The sequence below is a fragment of the Pelodiscus sinensis genome, chromosome 2, assembly GCF_052426305.1.
Source record: "Pelodiscus sinensis isolate ZL-2025 chromosome 2, ASM5242630v1, whole genome shotgun sequence".
Classification (NCBI taxonomy): domain Eukaryota; kingdom Metazoa; phylum Chordata; order Testudines; family Trionychidae; genus Pelodiscus; species Pelodiscus sinensis.
Genome location: NC_143053.1, coordinates 160995855 through 161012559, shown reverse-complemented (window position 1 = coordinate 161012559; position 16705 = coordinate 160995855). Strand labels below are relative to the sequence as shown.

The 16705-nt window shown below is 38.7% G+C and overlaps 1 protein-coding gene across 11 annotated transcripts in view; it reads right to left on the bottom strand.

Moving 5' to 3' along the window:
- TNS3 (tensin 3) overlaps window positions 1–16705 on the bottom strand; it is a 430864-nt gene that overhangs the window by 180971 nt on the left and 233188 nt on the right. For 10 of the 11 annotated variants that reach the window (XR_012901850.2, XM_006136339.5, XM_006136336.5 and 7 more), the window contains 3 exons: window positions 13202–13243; window positions 2370–2422; window positions 147–318 (listed from right to left, as the gene is read on the bottom strand). Coding sequence is in view for 10 of the 11 variants with exons in the window: in XM_006136339.5 (XP_006136401.3) it covers window positions 147–318; window positions 2370–2422; window positions 13202–13243 (267 nt within the window). In the remaining variant the exon portion in view is untranslated. The remainder of the gene's footprint in view (window positions 1–146; window positions 319–2369; window positions 2423–13201; window positions 13244–16705) is intronic. The other variant, XM_006136338.5, reaches the window with a different exon arrangement.

Sequence of the window (16705 nt, the reverse complement as noted above, 5' to 3'; positions counted from 1 at the left end):
TTTGGTGGAATTACATCCAATTTATATTGGTATAAATAAGCCTATATTAGGCTTCGTTATTAAGGATATGAGATCAGTCATCATACAGCAAATGGGGTAAACTCAATTACACAAAGCATATTCAAACAGGTTTAAGCTACACTTACCAGGTAATTATCTCCATGTTTGGATTTGAGCATTCGGGTTACATCTTGCAGGTTGTTCACATATGTTTCCTCTGAACAGCTGGCAGGGAAGGACACAGCAATGATCCGCTCAGTGATGTAAGTCAGGTCAAGTTCATAGCCTTCCTCCATAATGTGATCAAAGTCTGCACTTCTGCGAAGAATCCGATGAGGCAGTTTGAGTAGTGGGAAGCGGGGGGAGTACAACAAGGAAATAGGAAGTTAATGAGAAGAAATTTCAGTCTGGATTCATAGTAGGGAATCAGTCAGTATTTATAGTATTTTCATCCAAATTGGAGGTTCATAAACAGCTTATTGAACAAAAAAATGTCAGGTCTTTAAGCAATTGGCAACTGGCCAAGAGAGAGTTCATTTCTGTGCCACCTATAAAATCCTAAGTCTGTGTATGCAGTGCTATGGAAAACTGGATAAATGAATACAATTATTATTGCCAACCGGGGAAAAACCAGGTGTTACAGACATGCAAAGATTCATGGCTGCAATAATCTCTTCCTCTTTCTTTGGGGAAATCACACAAACACTCTATCTTTAAGTGGTCTCTAAAATCATTTATGTATACACATGACTAAATCTGCCCTAAGTTACACAGACATGAATTTAGAGCGACTGTATTAACTTCAACAGAGTAAATGAAGTGAGAATTAGATCTAGTTTCTCCAATAGTTTGGCTTACTATTACTTCTTCAATGACAGAGACTTATAAACTACCCATATAAATGACTGATGTGTTTCTATTAAGCAGAGTTAGAGGTACCCTTTTTGAATGTCATGTCAGAAAAAGCACTTGAGTTATAGCACACATTGTTTTGTTCATGCCTTTTAATCATTTTTGAACCTTGACCAAAAAGAACCATAGTAAAGAGTATGTAAAACAGTTTAAAATAGCCTTTCTTTCTTCCTCATTGCTTTGATTCAGGTTAATAGTGAAAACAATTGTTGCCATATAGCTAGTTAGCAGCTGCAGCTAAATCATATTTAGAGCTTTCCATCTGCAATATACTTCAATTAAATTAATCCTCCTCACACACCTGTGAAATACCATTTTATCTATAGACTTACTCAAAGCCACACTGCAAGTCAGAGGTAGAAGGAAGACTAGAAATCAGAAGTTCTTAGCTCTTTACGAGGATTCAGCCCAAGTCAACATGTAATTTGAAGCCTGTTTTGACCATAATTTCAAACATAACCAAAATATACTATGTACTAACCATTACCTTAGAAAACATACCAACAGAAAGGGCACTCTTTCTGGCAACATTTCAGACAATTTTGCTGAGACAGCTCTTTCTGTATGTCCGTGAAGTGCCTGGCACATTTTAAGTACTACTATAATGCAAATAGTAACCAGAGTAATCATTGGGCATGGAAAGTGAACTCTTTTACACCTCATGGGGGTCCCTTCCCTGGGCTAGGATGAAGCACACTAGCAAAGTAAGATAGTATCTTTCGCTGCAACTTGTGAACAATCTGGTTTGGAAAAACAGTTTTTGTGCTATTAGGCTGTCATCTTTCTTGAGTCCCAGTTTCACTTTTGGTGAAATACATCCCTGTGCGAAGGCTCAGGACAAGGTCCGTGCAAAACTTAACTCCTACTGCGGCCCTCTGTAACAGGGAATTTTACACTTGAAAAAAGTCTCTCTTTATATCTGTGTAATTAATGTTGTATTGAAGCAACAGCATAAAAGATAAATGAGAATATGATACTTATGGACTTGTGGTAGTTTTACTGTAGGAAAATACTCAACTCACTTGCTATTTTGCATATGTCCAGGAGAAGATCGCTCCTACTACTGTACCTTAGCAAGCAAATGTTAGGGCCTGTGCCTTCATAGATAACAACTGGAAGGCCTTTAAATGTGACTTTAGCCTGCAGGAGATGCCATGCCCAGGAGCAATTGAAATGAGCGCAAGAGTACTGCATGACACTACAGGTTGAACCTCTCTAGTCTGGCACTCTTAGGACCTGACTGGTTCAGAGAGTTTGCTGAACCATGGGAGATCAATACTGTCTAGCAGCATTACCAACACTTCCATTGCTTATGGGCTCCTCAAAGACATTTAGGGGAAACTTGGCCACACCTATGAAAAGCAGACATCCAACTAGTGGAAATCATTCCAGACCATGGATATTGCCAGACTAGAGAGGTTCAACCTGTACAGCAAAATGATTAAAGAAATACTTACTGTGATACTTTGTCACAACAGAAAGATGAGTTTTTTGAAAAACTGCTGGAAGTCTGAAATAAACAAAGCAACAGAGTGATCAGCTCAGTAATTTCCAGCTGCTTTTTAATTTTACAAAATGAAGTTTCCTACTAAGAAAAACATAAGAAGAAAAATATTTGACCATAAATCAATCCCACTTGCAAATCGGAAATCACATTAAAAGTCATTAGCATTCATCTTGAGATTCTTTAAAAATCCCCGCACAAATGGCAAAGCCACTGCTAGTATGGCTTCCACCAGAATATTTAAACTATTATCAGACTCCTCAAAAATGGCTTAGCATCACAGTGTTCCTTCTACTTTCTCAGAAATGATTTATAAGAGGATTCCCATTAGATCTTCCTCCTATAGAAGCAACATGAAGTTATGCTTGTTTGGTATGCCCTTACTTCCCTTACAGAAGATGGCGTTCAATAGAGAAAGGTGAATTTAATCACACGAGTTGCATAGTGTTAATGCATCTATCTTCAGAGATCTGCCTAAGCAATGCAGTGACAAATTCACACAATACCACTGTGTTGATGGAGGAGTAAACTACAGTATTAATGAGATCAAACAACGTAACCCCCTATTTCTAGTCCATTGCCAAAATATGTCATGTCATAGCATCATGATATGAAGCTGGATAGATTCATGGTGGTTAGGTCCATCAGTGGCTATTAGCCAAGATGGGTAGGAATGGTATCCCTAGCCTCTGTTTCTCTAGAAGTGGGTGACATGGAAGGGATCATGTGAGAATTATCTGTTGTGATTCCTCCCTCTGGGGTATCTGGTATAGATTATTGTCGGCAAACAGGATACTCGGCTAGACAGGATACTAGACCTTTGGTCTGACCCAGTATGGGCGTTCTTATGAAGCCTCTTTTGACCATAATTTCAAACTATTAAACATTACCCAGGCATGTCAAAACCATTAAACTCTTATTACTTCAGACAAGTTTCTCCCCTGCTGAAATAGAAGGCTTGTTTGCCTTAAACATTCCAAATCTCTGGCAGTGTTTGAATTGTTGCAGAAAAATTAGGGGAGTTTAAAGACTCAGGCTACATCTACACTGGCATGATTTTCCGGAAATGCTTTTAACGGAAAAGTTTTCCCTTAAAAGCATTTTCGGAAAAGAGCATCTAGATTGGCACGGACGCTTTTCCGCAAAAGCACTTTTTATGGAAAAGCGTCCGTGGCCAATCTAGACGCGCTTTTGCGCAAAAAAGCCCCGATCGCCATTTTAGCCATCGGGGCTTTTTTGCGCAAAACAGTACTGTGCTGTCTACACTGGCCCTCTTGCACAAATGATTTGCGCAAGAAGGGTTGTGCCCGAACGGGAGCAGCATAGTATTTCCGCAAGAACACTGACGATCTTACATGAGATCGTCAGTGTTCTTGCAGAAATTCAAGCGGCCAGTGTAGACAGCTGGCAAGTTTTTCCGCAAAAGCAGATGATTTTGCGGAAAAACTTGCCAGTCTAGACACAGCCTCAGAGTTTGGATTTCAATTTCTGATGTGCTAGATCCAGACTTTTCGTATGGGCCTATTGGTGGTAAAGCTATTTTTTTAATCATAATTTTTTTCATGGAAGAGATGATATGAGCAAGCGGAATATGTTCTGAATAACTTTGTTATAATTGTTAAGTAATATGTATAAATACATTTAAAATGAAGAGGTCTTAATTAAATTTTCTTTGCAGGAAAATCCACACCTTGAGAAATATCCTTTTCACGTGTAATAGTAATATAGACTAAGTATTAAAGTGTCAAATCATATTTCTAAATTAAAAATTAATTGTTAATATGTAATAATTATAAAATAAGAAAATATTCACAGTTCAGACTCTTTGTCTGCTCTCTTAAGCAGATGAGCTTGGGCTAAAGTTTATGAATCATCTGTAAATCATTGAAAAGCAGGGTACGTCACCCATTTCCTGCCTTTGATTTAGGCTGTGTCTAGACTGGCAAGTTTTTCCACAAAATCATCTGATTTTGCGGAAAAACTTGCCAGCTGTCTACACTGGCCGCTTGAATTTCTGCAAGAATACTGACGATCCCATGTAAGATCGTCAGTGTTCTTGCGGAAATACTATGCTGCTCCCGTTCAGGCAAAAGTCTTTTTCCGAAAGACTTTTGCGCAAAAAGGCCATTCTAGACACCATAGTACTGTTTTCTGCAAAAAAGCCCCGATCGCGAAAATGGCGATCTGGGCCTTTTTGCGGAAAACCGCGTCTAGATTGGCCACGGACGCTTTTCCGCAAAAAGTGCTTTTGTGGAAAAGCATCCTGCCAATCTAGATGTGCTTTTCCGAAAATGCTTTTAACGGAAATTTTTTCCGTTAAAAGCATTTTCGGAAAATCATGCCAGTGTAGACGTAGCCGTATAGTATAGGAAAAGCAATATAAAGCAGTGAGTCAGGATACAGACTGGAACTCAGAACCCCTGAACCAATATAACATATATATGCCAGGGACTCATATATAGATTAACAAAGCTTCAGAAGGGTTTATAGCCATAATACCTTTTATAGAAGAAAAAGAAGAGTTTTGAGAGACCACTCCTTAGTTCAAATGCAACTTTCCTCAAAAGCAGGAAAACCTCCAACACACACCAAAATATGCACAACTGGCATGTGTCTTTTCTAAAATTTCTAGTGATTAGCTGCTTTGAAGAGTTTTAAACAAGTCAGAATGGCAGTGTATCTGTCAGACACACTGACTCATGGGGCCTAATTCTATGAGATGCTGAATGTCCCGTGTGATGTACCAAACATCCACTCCATCCATTAACTTCAGTGGTGAGAGTCGAGGAAGCTCAGTGCATTGCAGGCCTCACTAAATTCCTTTCAGGATCAACCTTTTAACATAACACTCAATTAATGAGAGTTTTGAAAGTGCCTAGCATGGAGTGATTGCTACCATAAGTAAATTATAAATAATCATAATCACATAATCCCTGCCCACAATCAGTCTGTCAAGTAAAGGAGGCATTAGCTGAATGTGCCTCATTGTATGCCTCACTGGTAGCCAGCCAGCAGATACGCTGCGCACCTTCCTGAGTCTTTCTTCCAGCATTCAGAAATTTAATAGTCTCACTTAAATAATAATGGTCAGCTAGTTATGGTTTCATTTCTCTTTATGGGATTTCCTTTGCTAAGAAGAAAGTGATACAATGAAACTTTATTCCACTTATTTGCGGCATATAAATTGGACATTAACATAGTTCGTATAATAAAACAAAAGAAATCCCATTAAGGACATCTGTACTTTATTGTATGTTTGCCAAGTCATCTATCAAGCTGAAAAGCAGTATACTCCTTTCTGCTGCATGCACCATATTGGTGGTTTGTGCCAATTTCCATAGCTTAACAGCTGGAATCACTTAATATGTAAATTTTGAGTGCTGTTTGTAAAATTCTCTCCAAGTACCTATAATGTAGTTTATGCTTTTATCTGACTACTTCTGTGTTTAAAGCAAAAGCTTTTAACATCCTAAAATATTGTCTGAATATCATGTTTTATTACACAATATAAGGAATTGTGAAACCCTATAAGCTGTCATTGTGAATGTATAAACATAAGGAACTGTGAAAAGTCTCCACATGCCTGTGAATTGTCAGGCAGAGACTAAAAAAAAAAAAAGAAAAAAAAAGAAAAAAAAAGAGAGATTTCAATTCACCATGTGAGGCTTTCCATCCACTTTAATATAGTAGATAGCATGTGATACATTATTCTTACCCAATTACAATGTCAAGGTCACCCTGTGCATTAAATGTTAACTTTTAATAGTCAATGGTTTGTTTACAGATGGCAAGGAGCCAGAGAAATAGCCTCACCCTCCTATGTGCTATTGGATAATAGCCTCACCCCTGCATTATTCCCTAATGCCCTCATTTCTGAGCCAAGCAACTTACCTTTCCCTCCTCATGTTTCTATTGTTCTTATAGTCTCATATGCTAAACAGATTATGACACACTGCGTGCATTCTTCCACAACTTTGATCAAATTTTGTGGCTACCCTATTTCTTGAGATTTCATAAATTAATCACTGTAATATAGAACCTCAAGAGTGATCCTGAATTTCAAAATACCACGAGGACAAGATATTTATCAAATGGTATGGCAGGCAATGTGATATATCTTGAAAAAATGTGCAGTTGTGCTCAAACTCTGATGAAATGAACAGATTTGTCAAGTTGTGCAGGAATATGCAGCACAGTCACCAAGTATATAAGGATGTCTTCCTAATTTGTTTTTTGACAACAGACATTCTGCAAAACAAGCACTGCTGAACCATGCCCTCTATCCAAATCCAGAATGAATAGTTAATTAAACAATGCATTTGAACTTCCAAAAGAGCCTTCTTTCTTTTTTCAACTTTCTTTTTTATTGTTTTATATCTATAAGCACAATTATACAAAACATATAGAAATACATGCACAAGATGGCAATACCCTAAAATAACCCAATCAGCGTTCAAAATTTGAAATGAACATTAGAAAAAGCAAACCAAAACCAACTAACCAACCAAGCCTGAGTAGAACATAGAGGTCAAACAGGGTATCCATTGTTGACATGACTAAACAGATAATACTTATGGGTACTGGGGACTCATAATATAACATAACATATAACATATACACTAAACCTCAAATACATACAATAGTAAGTGTCATGTGTGACCAGACATCTTCATATTTTTTCCAAGCATTTTTATTAGACAAAGTAATTGTAACTCACTAAGCCAGTCTGTGTATGAGGGAGGAGCTGCAGATTTCAACTTTCTCAAAATAAATTTTGGGCACTAAAGTAGTTACTGCAATGCATTTCTTCATGTTAACTGATAATACCAACTCATCCAGCTCCCCCAACATATACAAGGTTGGAGAAGGAAAAATAGCAGCACAAGAGAATTAGTAAGATAGGATGCTATAATGATCTTAACGTGCTGAATCTTGTAGGTGCAAAGATGGGATAGTTCTTTGGGGGGGGGGGGGGAGGGGGAATTGGGAGAGACAGCAGCCTTTTAAGGTATATAACAGAAGAGAGGGAACCAAATGGCATAGATAAGTTTTTTTTCCTATCTCAAATCAAGCTGGTATGTATAGAGAGCTACTGGATAGGAATCACCTTAAATTAGGACAGAGTTGGAATGCTAGATAATATAAATACAAATCTGGCCACCCTATTAATAATCTCCAGTTGTCCAGGATTTTTTAAGGGTGTCAAGTGACAAGTGGGTCTGTTTTTTATCCAATAAAATTGCTATTTATTTTAGCAATGAACTAAGGAGAGACTTTGAAAGGCAATAGACTAATGATGAATGTCATTCTTGAGTAGATATTAATTTTGGCTATTTCTATTTTCCCTAGAAAGGACAGAGGGAAAATATGTTACCCCTCTACATCCCTGGAAAATTTATTTTAATATATGGTCCATACTTATAGAAAATTTTTGGGGGAAAATTAGGAAAAATGTTAACACCTAAATAAAGTATTTCTTTGCACATTTGAAATGGAAAATACTGAAACTGAGAAGAATCTGGTCGTTTGGATATATCCATTGCCTTTGATTTCCGAAACAGTTTTCCATGTCAAAAGTTACAGCATATTAACAACATCCATTGGATGAAAGAAACAGATCATTCCGGACAACAACATGTGAGTTTGGAAGATGCAATTTTGAAGTATTTAAGAAGCCTAAATCTTCTCATACTGGTTCTTGCCAAAGGAAGAAGACATTCAAGGGACTATTCAAGATGGAAGTCCATTCTACATGCCAGCATTGCTATGTCCCAGCCAGGTGAATCTACTGGTGCTACTGAATTTATGAATGGTACCTTTCTGCATATTCAAATTAGGCACATGGTTCTACACTCTACTGACTGGTATTACTCCTGGCTTTCACTGTTGTGAAGCTTCTCTTTTATCCAGGAAAAGAATCAGACTGTATGTCTAATTCAGCAATACAGGAGATAGTAGCCTAGTAGTTTACAAAACTCTAGGGCTACGTCTAGACTGGCCCCTAATTCCGGAAGAGGCATGCAAAGCAGGTAAGTCAGAATAGGGAAATCCGCGGGGGATTTAAATATCCCCCGCGGGATTTAAATAAACATGTCCGCCGCTTTTTTTCCGGCTTGGGGAAAAGCCGAAAAAAAGCGTCTAGATTGGCACGATCCTCCGGAATAAAGCCCTTTTTCGGAGGATCTCTTATTCCTACCTGAAAGTAGGAATAAGAGATCCTCCGGAAAAGGGCTTTATTCCGGAGGATCGCGACAGTCTAGATGCTTTTTTCCAGCTTTTCCCCAAGCCGGAAAAAAAGCGGCAGACATGTTTATTTAAATCCCGGAGGGGATATTTAAATCCCCCGCAGATCTCCCTATTCTGACTTACCTGCTTTGCATGCCTCTTCCGGAATTAGGGGCCAGTCTAGTCGTAGCCTAGGGGAAAAAGCAGAGACTAAGGCCACACTGATAAATAAAACAGTCAGAGAGGATGTGTTAGATTGTCACTTTATGGTCTGCCCTGAACAATAGGCAGCCCAGGAAGCAGAGCGTGGCTCTAAGTCTCAGTGTTTCTCCTGGCAGGTTTCTAGAATATTGCTGGACTTATTCCCAATATACTGTATGTCATATGATATGCTTGCACAGCTATGATGGCCAGCATGTTGGCTGGATGGAATCAATACTCTGTTCAGCCCCTACCGTGGCACATCTGATGGTGTTAGGAAACAGTGGCTTTATTGAACCTGCTTCTCTTTGACACTACAACCTGTGATATGATTAGACCATATGTGGTGGTGTATGCCCACCCCATCACTGGCATATGGCTATTCCGGAGTTTAGTTGGCGCTTGATTGGTTGCTGGACCGACAGCCAGCTTGCTAGTCCATAATTCACTTGCTCCCTGAGCAACTCTAAGTCTATAAGTAGTCCTACTCGCCCAGCAAAATGGCCTGACGGCTAAACTCAATAAGTCCTCTTTGCTTCAAGGCAGTGGTGCCTAATAGCCAGAGTCAATGAGTGTCCCCTACTTCAGGGCAGTAAGACCTAATAACCAGCATCAGTATGAGTGGGGTTAGCTCCTGGTAGGGGGACCCTGCTCCACCAGGTCCCGATCCAGGCCCTACAAGCGGTGGGGCTGCCTACTATTTCCTCTCAGCGGGGAATCTGGCCAAAACATACCAAGAATACCTGGACAGAAGAGGCAGCTCCTGCACCCTCCCTGGGTCACTTCCTATTGGGTCCGCAGAGGCATGGTCCCATGTAGTGGCTGGTCTCCTGGCTTCTTGGTAGTGGTTTATGCCTGGGTCTCCGTAGGGGCTGAGAAGTGGCAGCCTCCCGGCACTTCAGCTCCCTCTATCTGGGACGTGGGATGTAGCGGCACTGGAGCTCTGTGTAGAGATGCTTCCTCTTTGCCAGCCAGCCCAGACTGAGCTGCTCTCTGGCCTTTTATACTGCCCTAGCACTTGGAGCATGCCCAGTCGGGGTATGAGGTGGGACTTCCTCCGCCCACAGGGTTTTCAACCCTCTCATTCTAGTGCGGGGTATGCCCACCCTGTCACACCATACAAGAACCTAAGTGGCGCCCTTATGCTCCCAGACTTCCTTATACAATTGCCTTGGGCTAGTAACAATCAAGGCTTATATTTGCATAAACCATTCCTCATTTCCTGCTAGCATGCCTCCACTCTGCTCTTGAACTTACAGTAGCCACTTGAACTACCATCCAAATTATACCTCTAGCCAATTATACCTCAGAAGCCAAATTCAACTGTACATAAGCTTCACTGGAGTCCACTAAGTTTCATGAGGGATCAATTTTGCCCCAAGTGAATTCACTTTAGCTGTTTCACCAATCTTTACAATAGAGCACTGCACAGATACAAAATGTATATCTGCATTATTCATAATCCACAAACATGATCCATGTATATAAAACTGATATCTGCAGTTTTGCAGGGTCCAGAACAATGTTTGTTCTCATTTTTTCAAAAAATGGCAGCTCATTAAGTATGCAAATGAGGCGTGGTGATATTCATCACCACGCCTCATTTGCATATATTCTTGAGCAGGAAAGCGCAATGTAGATGCAGCCTGCTTGCTTTTGTGGCTCTGAAATTGCTTTTCAGTCAAACATTTGCATCCCACCTATTTTATAACACAGGATTATGCACAGTAATGCAGGATGCGAAGAACTGAAATAGTAAGCAGACCTTTTTCTGGTGCATAAGAAACCTGACATCAGTTTACCCAGAATTCAAGCTTTCATGTCTTAAAGAATTACAGGTTCTAATCCATCTGGTTGTGAAGCTATTTTTTACATGTAAGGAAATGCAGTGCCATCTTTGGGCATGTCTACACAACAACATTATTTCAAAATAATAGAGTGTGCATCTACACAGCAAGCCTGTTATTCTGAAATAATTTTGAAATAATGGGCTTCTTATTCTTAATTCAGTAACCCTCATTTCATGAGAAGTAAGGGAAGTCAAAGGAAGAGTGTTCTTCCATCAACTTTCTGCAGAGTAGACAGTGCCAAATCCACAATTAACATTGCTGAAGTTGCGTACCTTAATTTGACTTTAGCCTGCAGTATAAACGTACTCTTCCTGAGCCTACAGGTAAATGTGACCTGTTCCTCAGCAAATGCTCATAACTTTCCCAAACAATAGCAGACAGAAATTAACTAGAGTCTGGCCGGCTTCACAAGCATCATTCAGAACCTTGTGAGCAGCAGGGACAAGGTCATGAATCAGGCCAAATTTTCTTAGCTTCAGCTCATAGCTTTCCTATGAAGCTGCAGATGCTGCCACTGACGATATTAACTCAGTAGTCAGGATGCTGGGCAAGAGAAACAGACCATCTCTAACAGCTAGGAGGCACTAGAACAGTGTTTCTCAACCTTTTTTTTTTTTATAAAGTACCCCTTTTAAAAAAAATTATAAGTACACCCAGTACCTACAGTTTTCCTACCATTGCAACACATTTGTTTAACCAACTTAATTGTAGCTGGGTAGGCGATGAAATTTTTGGGTGTAAAAAGTACAAAAAATAATAAAGCGCTGTAAAACTTAAGATGAAAATTCAGTTTTCTCCAAATTTCAGTGGGTTGACATACCCCCTAGACTTCTATTAAGTAACCTTAGGGGACTCATACCACTGACTGAGAAACACTGCATTAGAAGATGGTGAGGGAAAGTGAATTTAAACTATTCTAACACCGTTTATCATACACCTACTTGTTAAGATCACGCAAAAGACTGATAACCAAGGGTATAAAGACAACACACTGGTATCAATCCCACCATCTTTCCTCTTTCTATGAACTGAACTGGCAGCTAGAGTTTATACAATGGTGCTACAACCAGGAACTATCTAGTGGTCAGACCCCGTTTCATCTTCCACATCAATCTCTGGCTAATAGGTGTGGTCCCATGGAAGGTAATGGGGAAATTTTTCTAGCTGTGAATTAATGGGAAATTCATTGATCCACGATACTACTTTATGTCAAGGTATATATTCCAAAAGGTACAGCTGAAATAGTGTGGCCTGCCACTTTAATTGTGCTCAGAAATAGCCAGCTGTGCATGAGCTAACATACATACAAAGGAGGGGGGAGCAGGTTGACCTTGGTTTGTCTAATAAGCAACTAGTGCAAACATAAAAACCCTCTGAAGTTTTCAGATGTTATACAAAGACGCTAACAGCTAGTGCTCACAATAGAAAATCTGTCATTATTTTTACACAGTTCATTGTGGTTTCATATTAGTTATATTAGAGGAGAGCTGTGAAACTGATCATTCAAGTATATAAATTTAAGGAGAGGAATATTTTGGTGTTTTTTCTCTTAATTTTAATTAAACTATCCAACTAAGAATGGGGAGAGTCTGGAAGGAACATTAAATATTTTAATTTATTGAATGTCTTGTCACCAGATAACTTAGCTGTATTATGCCCAGATTTTTTTTATCAATGCTTTTAGACTACAGTAAGTAGAACCCTTTAAAGATACTCACTTCACTGTCTCATTGAAAAACAAAGCAAAAAGGAGCTAAAATGGCCTCCAATTCTTATATAATTTGTGTTAGGCGAGTTTTTCTCAGTACTCCGGGTTTTGTTATTAAAACTGAACCTGGACTCATGCTAAATGATAAATGGGGGAGGAGGGTGGACTTATAGGATTTGCCAGTATTGACACACACAATATTAGTCAGTTTGTATATCTTTCCACAGCATTTATACCGAAGAGCAGCAATTCCCCATCTCCTAACTTCACTTAGTGCTATTTGAACCAAAGCTTCTATACAAAACAATCACAAGTCTTCATGAGTAATATGCATGCACCTTATGTGATGCTTATAATAATATAAGCACTTTCATCTCAAGGTACTTTGCTAGTCACAGACATATGGAAAGAAAGACATGTAGACTGTGCATTGACAAAAACTCAAGGAGTAACTCTAACTCCTGAAAAAGTAACATGAGATCTGTGATTTTATTTTCAGAGTAAGTGTGAGTGAGTGTGGGCTTTGACATTTCTTTTTTTCCCCCTCCTCCCTTGAAAGCTTTTGCGTGATCAAAAGAAAGATTCAAGTCCACTGCAAAAGTTCCCAGAAAAACTGCAAAAAACCTTTGTTGTTACCACCAGTTTTCTTAATCCAAACCTGCTCCCCTTAAACATGCTAACTGCCCATGCTTTGAAAAATGACTAGCAGTAACAGTACTGTGAAGATGTAAGAAAAATGTGCAATATAAATATAAATCAGGCTAAGCAAATTAAAAAGACTAACCAAAATGGATTACTTACAGTTCTGGTTACATGACTCATAAAGGTCTCAGAGTTATCTGGCTGTGAAGAGTAAAAATAAATGATTAAATCAATGTAATATTTTCCAATCTTTTTTAAAATACAGTACATGTTTTTAAAAAGTTCCTTCCATATCTCACCCCTAAATAAAATGAATAATTCAGGCACAGATCTGCAGCGTTATCAACAAGCAATGTTGCTGAGACAGACACACAGATGGAAATTAACCTTATGTTGTATGAGCTTCTACTAACTACGGGACTCTCTTACTCCAAAGTTCTGGCATGCAGTTACTTGTACAATAAGAGAGAACTAGCACATTGAAGACAGAAGAATAATGTCAAGGAGTGAGAATTTTCATCATGGCATGTGTGATTTCACTGTGCAATTCCCATTTTGCCCTTTTATCCTTTGTTACTGTAGATGCAAACACATATTTATATGTGTGTGTACTAAGCACAGAAGTCAGGTGTCACCCTTTAGGTGTTCTGGTGGTAAATCCACACTCCGTTTTGAAAACAGAGATTTGCACTTATTTTAGTTTAGAAATAAACTCAATTAGCAATATTTTTTTTCTTTTTAAAAATAAAAATGAAAGCTAGCCTATTAATCAATATGGACAAAATTCTGCCTTGACTCACAAGGCTTGACTGACTACACCATTACTTCAGACTTAAGTCGTAATAATCAATAGAGTTACATGCTAGTCTGAAAGTAGGGTAATGCAGTGGTGATTCAGGCCCAATGACTTCAATGTGTTTGTGAAGTACTGCATTCGGGGCAGAATTTGGCCTCTTAGGAAACACCAGTTTAACAATCTTGCAGCATGAGATTCCAATAGGATGGCAGCAGAAAGATTTCACTTTGCTCAACACACATGAGAATTACAAGAGCCAAGAAGCCGTCACATGTTAATGAAAGAAACTCACCAAATTTCAAACTAATCTAATAATGCCTATATATAAAATGTCTATCATGCATAGACAGCAGTTAACCTTCAACCCCCCAGAAAGATGTATAACCTTGGAAAAAGCTGGATTTTGGATAACAAAAATCTACAGTCAGTTTCAAACATCTAGCAGAGAAGAGCTCAAAGAAACGATGAAATTAGATATTAAGTTTTTGTAATAAGAGTTTTATAATCACAGTTTATATTCATCTGTGCCTCCTATCCTAAGGGATCCAAAATCACTACATAAACTGTGAACCTGACATGCAAAGCCTCTACAGAATAGGGATCACTTCATCCGCTACTGAAATTCAGTCTGGGGTAAAATTTGGGCGCTATTAAACAGCGGTCAGCAGCACTACACAAGAGTTCAGGACAAGAAAAGCAAAACATTATAGTATCCAATTGCCAGTCCAGTTTTATCCCCTCCAATTAAATTATTGACTAATGGGACAGGAAACAAGGAGATGAAAGTATAAAGCATAATCCTCACCTTCCTAGCACTTGCTGACCCAGAGCTATGCACTAACTCAGTGTTGCATAAAGAGAATTCAGTCTTGGTACTTAACTGCTGAAAAAGCGCTCTCTCCATTGCTCAAGCATATCTCCATTGACAACCACTTCCTAATGCTGGAAAAGCATTCAGCCCAGTTTAAATAGCACATGCATAGTAGGAAGAAAAAGAAAATATGATCCCTTTAGTTGAATCACCTTGCTGACTGGAGTAAGTTTCACCTGCAACTTCAAGGTTTTGAATAAGCTTACAACTTGTTCAATGTTAAGTACAAAGACTTTGCAAAATGTAAACATACAAACACAATGTTTGTTCAAGGCTAGGAGTACCAGCCACTGCCTAAGAGAGATTACAAATGCTTCAAAATACTCGCATGACTAGGAACTTGTGACAGTCATGACCAAGTGACAGGAGAACCAGAATGGAAGAGAATGGCAAAGCTGACTCCATGGATTGGCAAATGAGAGCAACTTTGACCTGGAAGGTGCAGTTTTATTATTTTCAATTTTTTTTCTGGGCAATCACTGGAAATCAGAGTCTTGTCTCATTGGAGGGAGAATTTCCACCATCATCAAGGAGGAAATACAATACTGCTGGAAGTCCAGATTTTATCTTAACCACAAATACAGTTTAATGTCGGAAGTAAGTAAAATACATTTATTGGCAGTATCCGCTGAATGCCTCTGCATAGAATTTAACAGCACATACATCCTGCATTGAGCCATAAAAACTCACACAGCTCGATAAAGATTAACAAGGTGCACTTTGATAGACTGATAACAACAAAAATAAAATAGAATCATTAGTATTAAATAATTATCTGAATTATTATTAAAAAAAGAATTCCTTAACAGAGCACTCATAATGAAAATTCATGTACAAATAATTCTATGTATAAATGACTAACAGCCTCCTCCCATCTTCTCCTTCCACTTTCAGTATAGTAGTAGTTAATATGAAGAACTGATGTACCACAACAGCAACAGATGCTTTTTACACAGGAGATAGGGAGTGTGGGGCAGGTGTAACAGCAAGGGTGTCTTTTCATTGGTTTTAACATTCTATTTTCTTACAAAAAACAGGACTATGTAGCACTTTAAAGACTTACAAGATGGTTTATTAGTCTTGTTAGTCTTTAAAGTGCTACATAGTCCTATTTTTTTTTAGCTAGACCAGACTAACACGGCTACATTTTTATCACTATTTTCTTACAATTCTTCCTTGGAAACATGAAACTAAAATCAAGGTCTTCTTTCATAAGCTAAGCATGCCCTAAAGTACACTGCTGCCTAGAGTCCCCTACAGACCTTATACTAGCTAAGAATGTTCAGCAGACACATGTTCTTTTCTCAAGAACACCCCTGGCATGATCTCTGTGTTGGATCCTCCAGGAGCAGGTGGAGCCAGCCATGCCAGCTACCAAACTCTGGAGGAATTCCCATCTGGATATGCTGTGAGGTTATTTACATTATCTTTGTGCTCCCGGGTAATTCCATGGAACAGAATCTATTCTTTATATACGGTCATAAAAAATGATTAGGCAAATTAGTCTGAGATTCTATTACTTGGGAAACATGCCAGCATGGACTTATCTGTCAAAGAAGTCTATTTGCAGCTACTTTGCCATTAATAACTCTGAACTGGGACACCATGTAGCAATTGTGGAAGCTTGATTCCCTTATAATCAAATGAAAAAGGACATTTAGAATAAAGACATACAGCAACCTTATCTGTTGATGGTAACACTAGCAAAAATGCTCATTAAGAACAGGACAGCAGGGAGATGGCAATTTACGTTGATTTACAGAGATAAACAACAATGTTTTTATGAATGGTGAATATGCAATTTTTGTGCTCATATGCTTTTTTCCCCCCATATCCCATCTTTACAGTTTTTATTTATACAACATACTCAACTAGATGAGTGTTTGGGGAATTCCATCATCTCTTTTGCTCTTCCTGATACCCATACCCTAAATTAGTACCGACCTTCTCATAATAAAGATTTTGTATATGTGTTATCTTATGTGAAACAAGGCCA